Source organism: Microtus ochrogaster, linkage group LG1, assembly GCF_000317375.1.
Source record: "Microtus ochrogaster isolate Prairie Vole_2 linkage group LG1, MicOch1.0, whole genome shotgun sequence".
Classification (NCBI taxonomy): Eukaryota; Metazoa; Chordata; class Mammalia; order Rodentia; family Cricetidae; genus Microtus; species Microtus ochrogaster.
The window spans coordinates 12,096,238-12,109,155 of record NC_022027.1 but is presented as its reverse complement, the minus strand read 5'-3'; the positions used below and the strand labels follow the sequence as shown (position 1 = coordinate 12,109,155).

At 47.6% G+C, this 12,918-nt stretch overlaps 1 protein-coding gene across 1 annotated transcript in view; it reads left to right on the top strand.

The window, feature by feature from the left end:
* The window catches only part of Sel1l3 (SEL1L family member 3), a 111,123-nt gene that overhangs the window by 12,880 nt on the left and 85,325 nt on the right, over positions 1-12,918 (top strand). Inside the window, exon 2 of the mRNA XM_005359231.2 lies at positions 1,643-2,213. Within this exon, the coding sequence (XP_005359288.1) occupies positions 1,643-2,213 (571 nt within the window). The remainder of the gene's footprint in view (positions 1-1,642; positions 2,214-12,918) is intronic.

The following is a 12,918-nucleotide window of genomic DNA, read 5'->3' as shown; positions in this document are numbered from 1 at the left end:
CTTGTCACCCCCTTTCCCCATTTTTAAGGCAAGGTCTCATTTTGTACCCCTGGATGGCTTGGAGCTCATTAGGTAGACCACACTAGTCTCAAACTTGCAGGATCTTCCCACCTCTGCCCTCAGAGTGCTGGGATTAGAGACATGCATCATCGCAGCTGGCAAATGAAATGGCTTTTCCTCACAAATTGTGATACAGTATTTATAAAGCTTGCTGTTTGGAAGCGAGGAGTTCGGTGGTGTTAAGTAAGCTCACATTCTGCACAGCCACCACCTCTCTCTGCCTCCAGCACGTTCTCATAGCCTTGCAATGAAACTCGAACATGAACCTTGACCTTGGCAGTCCCTTTTCTGTTTTGCCCCCACGAGGCTGACTCCTCTACCTTCTCCTTAAGTGCCTCGTACAGTACTTCCGTTTTATGTTTGGCTTATCTTACTAAGCATATCTTTAAAGTTCGTCCATCTTATGTAGGCTAGCGAATCCCATTCCGTTGTAGTGCACTTAGACCGCTCTTCCTGTCATGGATGAACACTTGAGCTGCTTTTAGCTGTCGGGGAGAGTGTGGCTATGGATGTCAGCATATAGCTACGTCCTCAAGTTCTTGCTTTCAACTTTGTGGGTATATTTGGAAGAGGACTCATGGGATCAGATTACATAGTTCTTTTTTTTTTTCCTGAAAAACAGAAGTGGCTTTAGTTTTACCTTAGGATCTGCGCCATTTTACATCGCCACCTGCAGTGCACAGGGATTCCAGTTTCTCCACACCATCACCCACACTTGCCTTTTAGGACTTTTATTTTTCTTTCAGTCCTAACCATCAACATGGGTGTGAAGTGGTCACAGTGACCTTGTTTGCTCTGGACGCCTGAGTCACAAAGTCATGTCAAGAAGGGCTCAGCTAGCCATAGTTCATGACCTCAAGTCTTACAACTTGCCTGTGTTTTGTAACCAAGCTCCTCAGATTTCTGGAAGACAATCACACAGGGAGGGGAGGGCTTGGATACTTATAAAGAAGTCACCAAAGTGGGCATCCTGCTAGAATTTTTCTGTCACATCATATATAGTGAAACAACAGGGCTTTGGTTCAAGCTTGCCAGTGTGGAGCAGCAGAGACCCCCAGCTGAGCCACCAGCCTGGCAGGCTTGTCCTGGCTCCACACTTGCAAGAGATACATACACCAGGCTGGCCTTCTTTTTATGTTCCCTGGTGATGCTTTTTCAGCTTTCCTCCAGCCGTTTGATTGGCAGTGTCTGGCCCCCATTTGAAGTAGCTTGTGCGTGTCTGAAGTTGGCTTGCCTCTTTCATTCTAAGGCAGGACCCTTTGGCTCTTACCTCTGCCAGGGACCAGCCTTGTCCTTCAGAAAGCCAGCTCAGGACTGGCTGCCACAGAGCTTTGCAAGCCAGATTTTGATCCGCAGATGTTCCTGAGCCTAAGAGAGAGGCCAGCGTGATCCGGTCTTCATTTGCGTAGGTGCGTTGGTTTTTTCCCAGTCTAATAGTTGTGCTTTTGACATCTCTCACTGCCCAGATTCATCACCTTTACGTAGACCTATAGTTTTTAATGCCAAGAAAATAACAACCCCTGAATGTGCTAATAGGATGATATTTTAAAGCATTCTGTATTGCTTTCTCTCTCCTTTTCAGCATTTTGTGCCATCTCTGGGCAGGCAGACTTCCCTGACGACGTCGGTGCTGCCCAGTGCCGAGCAGGGTGCAACGTACGCAGACTTTATTTATTTTACTGCCTTTGAAGGGAGCGTGCGCAACGTCTCAGAAGTCTCCGTGGAGTATTTATGCTCTCGGCCTTGTGTTGTCAATTTGGAAGCGGTCGTCTCTTCCGAGTTCAGAAGTAGCATTCCCGTGTACAAGAAGAGGTGGAGGAACGAGAAACATCTTCACACCAGCAGGACACAAATAGTACACGTGAAGTTCCCAAGCATTATGGTGTACAGAGATGATTACTTCATCAGACACCCCATCTCTGTGTCCACGGTGATCCTACGAGCCTGGATTACTCACAGGCACAGTGGCGGGGGCTTGAATGTCCGAGGGGAGGAGAATTTGCTGCATGCAGTCGCAAAGAATTACACCCTGCTGCAGACGGTCCCACCTTTTGAACGGCCTTTCAAAGACCATCAGGTGTGCCTGGAGTGGAACGTGGACTATATTTGGAGCCTCTGGGCCAACAGGATCCCACAGTGTCCTCTGGAAAGTGGTAGGTCACTTGCCCCATGGCAGAGCACAATTCTTGTGTTTTCAGATGGCCAGTGCCATCAAATGACAGCAGGTGCAAATTCCTTTCATAAATTACGTGTGTGTGAGTATGTTTGTGTGTGAGTGTGTGTGTGCATATGTGTATGTGTAAGTGTTGTGAGTGTGTGTATGCGTGTGTGCGAGTATGAGTGTGTGTGCATGTGTGTATATGTGTAAGTGTGTGAGTGTGTGTGCATATGTGTATGTGTAAGTGTGTGAGTGTGTGAGAGTGATGTGTGTGCATGAGTATGTGTGTGTGAGTGTGTGTGTAAGTGTGCACACATGAATGTGTGTGAGTGTGTGTGTGCATGTGTATGTGTGAATGTGTGAGTGTGTATGTGCTATAGACATCAGAGCATGGGTTTGCATGAGTCATTCCTCTTTTTCTACCATGTGGGTCTGAGGGATTGAACTCAAGTTGTTAGGCTTGGCAGCCACCACCTTTACCCACTGAGCTATCATGCCGGACCCCAAAAGCAAATTCTTTAAGTTATCATCAATAAGACAAGGAAAGTGGAGAGGTCCATTGTGTCTGTCATTTTGAATTTGGGGACAAAAGTGAGCGAATAAATGAAAGAGAGCAGAAAGATTAAGGGAGAATAGGGAGGAAGAGGAAAGACAGAAAGGAATCAAGGGGCCATGGAAGGAGAGAAGGGAACCTTTGAGAGCTTCTGAGCTGCTTCGAAGCAATAATGCCGCTGAAACAAAGATTGGCTCCCCAGCAAGCCCAACAGCTTTCGTTATTTATAAGAAAAAACGTTCTATCCTGGAGGAGATGAGAGAGACCCCCAAAAGCAATCCTTGTGCCAGATAGGGAGGTTGTGCCTCAGGGTAGAAGCTTGTGGCTGGGGCCTGCCACTTCTGAGTGTGTAGGCAGAACTTGCCTAGCCTCTGTTTCCTGACCTATAAAACAGGCTAATGGATCCTCCCCTCAGAATCAAGCGATGCCTACTGAGTCCATTGCCAGTCCTCAGCACCAAGCTGCTGCACTGATGGGCGAGACTCAGTTCTGCATTTTATCCTAAATGCCATGTGTAACAGCCCATACAGAATCCATCCAGGGCCTCCTGGGTCTTTCCTCAGCACCCCCTCCACCTCAGGACGGGAGGTCTACGATGTTCCTCATCTGCCTAGGACTGGGGATGGAGTAGACTCAGCATTTGAAATGGATTCTGTTGCACCCACAAATTTCAATCTCTGGGCTAGGGAGTGGGACTGCGCTGAGGACTTTGATCTTGTTTTGACTGTGGCCCAACCCCCCAGGCTGGCTTGGCAGGTGCACGAATTCCACAGCCCATGACAACAGACTTTCCCCGGTCCATTCCTCATACCTAGTCTTTTCCAGATCTGCTGTGGGGGAAGGTGACTTAAGGACATGATTCTATGTTCTTCCTCTAGTGACATGCTTTTTCTCACCTTTAGCATGGGACTTTTGGGTAAACAGTGACTGGGGTAGTTTCTTGGTAAGGCTCCAAAGTGACTTCATATAGAATAAAAACGTGTGTGTGTGTGTGTGTGTGTGTGTGTCTGTATAGGTTCTCAGTTCTTGCTGAATGCATTAAACAGCTGGCATCTTGAAAACTATTTTGCTCTAATTGTAGAGTCACAAGAAACTGTACAAGTGGTAGAAAAAGTCCTTTGTGCCACAACCCAGCTTCTCCCGTTGCTACTGTGTTTTGTAATCACAGCACAGTATCAAAACTAGGAAACCAGTGCCGTTGAATATTGTTAACTGTAGACTGAATTCAGGTGTAAAGGTATTTGCATTTCTCTCTCTCTCTCTCTCTCTCTCTCTCTCTCTCTCTCTCTCTCTCTCTCGTGTGTGTGTGCGTGTGTGTGTGTGTGTGTGTGCGTGCATTGTGGGAAGAGCTGGATCATTAGATATCTGGAATATGGGAGCTGTGTGCCCCTTGCTAATGGGTGCCACCCCCCTCCAGGCAGAGCCCTTCGCCAGTGCCTATCTGGACTGCCTTCCACAGGGATTCCTAATTTGTCAAGCGGAAGGGAGTACAAGACATACACAGCCCCGGTTTTGCTTTGCCTCTGCCTTCATCAGGGCTTAATGATTCCATTTCATGTTTTGCAAATGTATATATTTCTCATTGAAAAATGACCAAATTGCAAGCAGGACGTCTTGAAATGAAATCATTTATAAACTGGCTCATTCTCAGGGCGCCCTGAAAATGGGAGCTGTCTTTTCTTCTGTTGTTCCCTGCCCTGCTTGCAAGGCCCAGCAATGGCACAGTGGGCATTTTCTACCCGCCTTCTTCGGAACATTACTTTTGGCGTGAGAACCAATCTAATCAAATCATAGCACAGAGGAAAACCTTTCTTAGGAGTTAAAAATCTCTGCAGATGGAGGCGGGAGTTCCTTGCCCTCTCAAACCAGCTCTGCACCTGTAGCTATGATTTGTTTACCAAAATGAGTCCATTTTACCTCTCCCCTTAAGAGAGAAGTCACCTGAGTGAGAAGCAGCCAGCTGTGGGAGGTGCTTCGACCTTTGTTCTGGATGAGGCTGTGGGCTGAGGCGGGGCTCTGGGTGGGGGCTAGGGGCGGGGCCAGGCAGGGGTGGGTGGGGGCCTTGTTCTTAGCAGGGCCCTTCTCACTTGCTTTATAACCCCACAAGGGTCAGTTGAAACACAAGACAGTATCAGGAGACCCCATCTGAGCTTCACCTGTTAAGTCTGGGCCTCTTTATAAACCGCAATCCCCTTGATTCAGGGCTTGGGAAGCAGTTTCTGAGTCAGGCATCTCATGTCCTATATGGTCTTGCCTCTGAACTTCGGTAACCCTATCTGGGTTCATCTTTTTTGTTGTTTGTGCCTGGGTTTTCCAGGAGAATGGCTGAAGTCCCCGCTGCTACCAGCTTGGCCTGTGCTCAGAAATGGGACTGAATACCCCCAGACTCTCCAGGCTCAGGCTGGGCTACTGGTTGCACTTTTGGTGGACAACTGGTAGGCTTTCATCCAGCCCTGCTGAGCAAGCCCAACCCAGATCAAAAGTTAACAGCCTTCAGATGTGTTGTGCCAAGGCCTGGCCACGTCCTTCTACATACCTGTCCCTGATACGTTCTAGCCATGGAGCCATAGGTGGTTGGGCAAGAACTTACTGTTGTCTGTTTCCTTGGGGGAAGGGATGGGCATTATCTCTTATATCCCCTGTGTGTCTGACTTATTCCTGAATTCACTGAAACAATCAACCACCTGGCAGTGGGGTGGGGTGGAAGGTTAACATTCAGGCTAGCCTGGGCCACCCTCAGAACACCTCTCTGTCACACCCTAAGGGGAGAGCCCTTCAGGGCCGCTGGCTACAGTTTCAACTGTATATGACTTGTGTCCAGTCTCTCCTTGCCACGTGTACTCTTGGCACTGTGGTCTAAGTCCCCACCCTCCTGGACTCTGGCCACAGCCTAGTGGTAGCTTTCCAACTTCACCCTTGCCCCCTCTCTCTCCAGGCCGCCTGTGCAGTACAGGCCGGCCACCTCTTGTCCCCTTCAGGGCCCTCACTCTGCTGCTCGGGATCAAACCACCCTGTTGTGTGGCGTTTGCTGGCTTGATCTCCTGGCATGCTTTCGTCCAGCCACGTGAGCCTGCTTGCTTCTCCCTAAACAGACCATGTTCAGCCCCACTTTGGGACATTTGAGGGACAGTTGCCACCTAACATGCTCATTCCCCAAGTCTCTGTCCAGTTTGCTTTCTTGCCTCTGTTGTGCCTTTGCTCAAATGCCCACTTCCCTGACCACCTGGTCTGAGCTGGTGTTCTTGCCTGGCATTAACCCCTCGTCTCCTCTATAGCCTACATTCACTGGACCATGTAATTAAATACCTATATTTTCTGGTTTCCTATAGACCATCATAATGTAAGCTCCTGGTGCTATGTTCCAGGGAGGACCATACTGTGACAGTACCCTGATACCCTAACCCCTGTGGAGGGCGAGGAGGGACAATGCTGGCCCTGAATCTTCCTTTGACCCCTGCAGACAGGCCCACAGGCTGTAGCTTCGCGGGTGGCCTCTGAGAGCCACATGCGCTAAGGCTGCAGACTCCCAGTCATTCCCTTGCAAACTCACGTGCCTTAGCTCCGCCTTAGCAGGCTGAGGCTGATACTCCCACTTTTATGTCTCCCTAATTCATTTCCTTTGACCTAGAAGAGCCTATTTCCCTACAGCATCCCAGCCAGCCCTGCCAGCGCCATCAGCGCGCAGCCTTACCTCCGCCACCACACCCATGTTTCCCTCCCGAAATCCTCCCTAAACTTTGACAGCCAGTTCAAATCGCCGCTTCCCTTTGTCCCAACCCCAAATATCCATGTATGTTCATGAGCGTATTTCATTTCCACAATCAGAAATTGCCTCTCTGACCTCTGGCTTCCCAAGCCCTTGACGTGTACCTCTCCTGTGACACGCATTGTGTTCAGTTAAATGGAACAAAGGCTGGCCAGGCCTCTATGGACCAGTTTCTTCCCCTAAGCTGGAAACTCATGGATGGAGACCTAGTCCCTCCCTTGAAGGTGGCTGTGTGGGAGACAAACACGGCTATGGCACAGTCACAGCCACTCTGCAAGTCCTTGTCATGTGCCAGACGCTGTGGGAAGAATCCAAGCGCTCTTCCCCACACTCTGCCTTCAGACTTGCTGATGAGGAAGTGGGCTGGAGTAAGCCCAACGACCCATCTCAGGTCGTACAGCTATTAACTACTGGTCTAGAAAGCTGGATCCTTTGCCTCCCAAACTTCGTATTTAACCCTGGGTTATACAGCTGGCTGGGGTTAGGAAGTTGTTTATTTATTATTTATTTATCCCTTGTCAGTCGCCTTGGACAAAGCCCCCTGTGTGTTTATTAGGCGCTCTGCTGGGGTTTTCCACAGGGCAGGTGACATTGGGAGGGACCTGATGGAAAAGCACCTCTTCCGCAATCAGAGGACTAGAGGGGAGGCCATGGGGCGGACAAGGACAAGGGGAAGGGTAGTGATGGGTGGAGAGGGGATTGTATGACACAGCCTCATTCCTCCATGGGGGTGGCAGGCTGGCTTCTCATGCCTTCCTAGAGCAGAGGTCAAGAGGGCTCTGAGGCTGAGTCTGCCCCGGTGAGAAGGATCATGTCAGCTGACTGCCGGCATCTGCCCTGGGATGAAGGTGCAGACTAGCAGCCTGAAATGTGTTTGAAGTGCTTACTTGAACTTGGAGGCAGAATCTCGGGTGTGAGGGAGGTTAGGACCAGGCTCTGAAGATTTTCAGGAACCACACTAACAGCAGGAAACCTTCTGCCCTGGGTTCTCCCTTCATGGCAGTTCTTGTGGTCTCTGATAAACTCTGGGGAATGATGAAGGCTCCTTCTCCTCTCAATAAAAGGCCATCCTCACATTTAGTTCCAGTGGATCTGAAGTATGATATTTTGATTATATTTGTTTATTTATTTGGGGGTGGGGAGGGGGCATGTCCATGCCATGATGTACGTGTGTGTGGAGGTCAGAAGATAACTTGGGGTGGGGGGGAGGTTGGTTCTCTCCTTTACCGTGTGGATTCCACGGTTCAAACTCAGGTCATCTGGGCTAAACCATCTTGCCCCTCGGTTCCTGACAAGGAAATCCCATTACAACAAAATTGATGAAATTTAAGTCCGACTGGAGCCAGGCTTGGCTTGGCTTTGTGGGGAGAGAAACAAAACAAACTCCCAAGCAAACTGCATATGCATCGGGATTATTCAAGCCAGTGACGTGATGATCCATTTTTAATTATAAGCTATATATTTGGACTTTAAAAAAAAACCTACAGACTTAGTCCCCCCATCCCCAGTTAATCACAGTAGTCTGAGTTTCCCAGTAATAACACTAATTAGTGCCTCGCCTCTGCGTTGCCCTTTACAATGTACAAAACACTTTTTTCCGGGCACTTTGTCTCATTTAATCCTTGTAACAGTCTCATGGGAAAGACGGTATTATTCTCATCCTCTTCTTAATGAAGGGGAAACAGAGGCTCGGAGAGACTATTTCACTGGAGTCCGAACCTCCATCCTTTCGACTTTGCTATGCCGCCTCTCTGAGATATGCTAATATAGCCCTAACCCAGGTTCCAAATTAGAAGGAAGACTTTTTTTTTTCCAGTTGAATTTTTATCGATGTGAATCATGTTGCCTTCACCCACTGGACTTCGTCTCTTTGAAGCGATTGGGCTGAGCCGAACAGCCTCAGAGGCCCCGGGGTGGGCAGGCCGGTGGAATGCAGCTGCCTTCTTCTCTCTGCCTGCATGGAAATCTTCAGGGCCTTTGTTCTTGCCTTCCTTAGCTGCAAAGGTGGTACATGTACCTGGTAAAAAATTCAAATCGTGGAAAAAGGTTTAGCGGGAAGACGTTCCGCCCACCGTAGTCTTCTCTCTGGTCCTTTTCCCAGAAGCAAACTCGGTACAAGCATTTCTTGCTTCTCCTTTCAGAATAATCCCCTGCACATAGAAGCATTAAGCTTAGCTCCTTGTCTCCACAAGCAAATGATAGCCCGGGAGCAGCGCTGCCTTACGCTCATTAGCGGCACAGCAGAGATTTTTCTCCATCAGGCCGTGTTACTTGGCCCTGTTCTTTTTGACAGATCCTTAGCATTCCATTGTCTGGTAGTCTATCACTTGTTTAACCTGTCTGCTTGGATGGCCTTGCAGGCCAAGTGTGTGTGCCTGAGGGTGTTTTATGTGTGATTACACTCATGTATGTTGGGATGCATATACCGGCGTGCGCACATAGAGGCCAGAGGTCATTATTAGAGATCTATTACTCTCATGAGCCTTTTGATTTGGCTAGATGTGCTGGCCTAGCAAGCTTCTAGCATCCTCCATATTCATCTCCCGGTACTGGGTGATGCCATACCTAGCTTTTCTTTTCTTTTTCTGCATAGGCGTGGGGAGCTGAACTTGGGTTCTCATACTTTTGAAGCAAGGGATTTACTCACTGAGCCGCCCCAACCTCCACACGGGGCTTTTCTTTTCTTTCTATTTGTTTTTTTTTTTAAAACAAACTTTTCTCATTTTGCATACCAATTCCAGTTCCCTCTTCTTCCCCTCCTCCTGCTCCCCCCACCTTCCACCCACCCCACCCACCATCCACTCCTCAGAGAGGGTAAGGCTTCCCATGGGGAGTGAACAAAGTCTGGGACTTCCCTCACTTTGAGGCAGGACCAAGGCCCTCCCCCGTATATCTAGGCTGAGCAAGGAATCTCTCCAAAGAGAATGGGTTCCAAAAAGGGCTTTTCTTTCACTTCCCTGAACATTCTTACAGGAATCTTCATGTACCTGTGAGCATGTTTGGAAGATGAGTTCAAAGGACTCAAACCTGTATTCTCCAGACTCCTAAGAGTGGATTTTCCACAGACGTCCTAAGGAATCCAGTCCGTTACCCAGATACCTTTGGGGGGCATTTATGATTTAAATCATCCATATTGATTTGATCTTCAGGTTTGACTTTAAGGGCAACAGTATATTCAGTATCCACTATTATTTTAGGGATCTCTGTTTAAAAAGTCCTTCTGAGGATTGAAAAACCGTACCTTCTTTTCCCTAGGTTCTGCCGGCAGATGTTACCCCCAGAGATTCCCTGCAGGGAGTTGCCTCCCTGTGCAGGCTGGAGGTCTTTCTCAGTGGGTCCTCCTGCTAGGTCTGAAGCTCATCCTGAGAAAGGCCTTGTTGCATGGAGACAGGACCTTCCCCAGAGTTAGGCTTCCATGTCAGGGTCCCAGTCCTCTGATGGGACTAGACAGTGGGTTACAAAATTCTCCTAGCCCTGACCCACCCAAGGATGAGATTAAAGTATTCAACAGGGACCAGGAAGAACGATGTCAAAAAGGCATGAGGACCTAAGTTTAATTCCCAGAACCCATGTAAAATGCTGGGCGCTGTGGTATTGCACATGTAACACAGTGCTAGGCAAGGAGAGACCAGAGGGTCCTTGATTTTACGGACCCACCAGTCTAGCTGAATTGGTGAACCTCAGGTTCAATGAGAGACCCTGTCTCAAAAATGTGAGGTAGAGAGAAATAAGGAAGACTCCAGATATGAATCATTGACTCTTCATACACATGCCACACAAACTCTCGTGTGCACACATGCACACACACACACATACATACACACACATACACACACATACACACACATGCACACACATACACACACACATGCACACACGTGCACACACACACACACTACAATAACCAGGGAGAGACAGGGACCCCCGTCTACCTCATGGGTGCGATGCGAGCCTTTGTGATGAAGCAGGGTGGTGCTGGAGGACCCCTACCCTCACCCCGGCTATGTCCAGCCAGTCCCTAACCTGAAGGGGAAGCAGAGAAGGTGGCGGGGCCTTGAGAACTCAAGGTGGCATTACTCAGCTAACCAATATCAGAACATTTTAGTGTTTCAGCAGCCAGTAGGCATAGCAGATGTACATCTGTTCTCTCGGAACGCTTGTAAGATGTAGTTAGGTTAGTAAAACCCTCCCTGGTGTGTATAGGGAGCTCCAGTTTGAGTCAGAGCTGGGCCCCTTACTAGTTACACAGTTATCACCAGGACAGTGACATTTTTCTTGTCTCTCAATGAAGGGATTTGTACCATTTAGGAGCCAATGCCTCTTGTTGTTCTAAAATTTAAAGAAACAAAGCAAAAGCGATTCAGAAAGTATTCCAAAAATGCATTGCCTTTATGATGTGTGTGTGTGTGTGTGTGTGTGTGTGTGTGTGTTTGTGAGCATGCGTGCACGTGTATATGTTAATGTTGTCTCCTCCTCCAACGTCATCTTATACAAGAGTCAAAGACATAGGCTTGAAGTAAGGATTTGAATGGATTGTTTGTGTTTGGTAGAGTGGTGCATATTCTAGAATTGTAGAAAGTGTTCGAAAAGAGAGACGGGTTTGAATTCTAACTTGTCTATAGTTACATGTGTTCATTCATTCATCAAGCACTAGGCACTGTTCTAGGCTCTGAGAACAGAAGTGAATGAAGGTGGTCCCTGCTTTCATGGACCCTGCAGAGACAAGTGGATAAGTCTCTAGATCTCTTTGGACCTAACTTACCTATAAACATTGTGATGGTGAATGGTATTGTCACTCCCTAGCCTGCTCTTGTGATAGACATCACTAGTCAACTGCAGATGATCCTTGATTTATGATGAACTGACTTTGGCTTTTTCAACTTGTGTGTGTGTGTGTGTGTGTGTGTGTGTGTGTGTGTGTGTGTGTGTGTGTGGTGTATATGTATATGTCTATGCAAATGTACGCACCTGTGTGTGCACGTGGAGAATTGGGTGTCCTGCTTCATTACTTTCTCCATATTTTTTTTTGAGATTGGGTCTCTCCCTGAACCTAGAGTTTGAATTTTTGGGTTAGGCTGGTGGCCGGCAAACTCCAGTGATTACAAGTGCTGGGGCATGCACAAGACCATGACTGGCTTGTTACATTGTTACCTCTATGTGACTCCAGGAGAGGACTCTTAACCACTGAGTCAGCCATTCAGCCTTGTATTTTTCTACTTTTGACAGCGGAAAATCATTCCTCCCCACCACTGAGGTTTTCACTGTTAGTAGAGTTTTAGTGAGTCCAAGGAGCCAACCTTGACTGTCAGATAGGTTTTGTATAAGATGATTTTGTTCAACTCTAGACAAATGTGTGCTCTAAGCACATTTAAGATAGACTAGGCTAAGTGATAATGAATGGTAGCGTAGGGTATTAGGTACATTTTTTTATATTTAATTTTTGCCATTGAGGTTTTGGGGGACATTGTCCCATTCTAAGTCAAGGACCATCTGATATTCCCAACAACCTCTGTTAGCTATTGGACAACACGCCTATATGCTCCCCTGTCCTACATGGATTCTAAAATGTCATTCTTGCCAATGAACGTTGCTGGTAAGGGACACACAACATGGATACAGAGGGGAAAAAAACAACAACAGAGCTATTAAACCTACAGGGTTGGTAAGAAAACGTCCGTGCTTTTGATATTGTTGGGCATCAAAACTATGTATTTTTGCAGAGTTATTTAGATGTTTTGGTTGAGAATTGTCCCTCCACACTCTTTGGCTGCAGGGCACTTTGGCCCCAGCATGAGCAAAACCTCTTTTGAGAAGCTTCGTTTTCCCGTGTAAGGTTGCTCTGCTGTGTGCTTCAGGCTTCCTGGCACACATGTGGCTCTGGCCGCTTCCCTCCAACCCATAGAAGCCAAGCCAAGAGTGAGCTGAAATCTATCTTTTTGATGAACTATCTTCGGAGTCTAAAGACCTCTGCAGTACTTCTGTTCACAGTCTCCATCACCGCACTCATAACAGCCCAGCAAGTCCTCTGTGCCCAAATGGAGCTCAAATTCACGTCATGATTTAGATGCTTTTGGGGAAATGGCTTGCTTAATCCTATTAAATATATATATACAAGGACTGGTGATTCTAAAAACTGTTTTTGGGATTTTCAGATCGTATTAAATTCAAGGTACTTCTACTCTTAGTAAAGTTTGTATCTCTTTGGAAAAAGAGCTGAGCTGTCTGGCCTCCCAAGCTGAGGATCCTGAAATCTGTGCCAATACTGTGTTTTTGATGACTGTTACAGATAGCAGCTCTTCTCTCCAAGAGTCCCGGGAAGAGTGGGCTGTGTTTCTCTCGTTGAATTATGGATGTTTAAACCCAAGAGCATTTTAAGAAAGA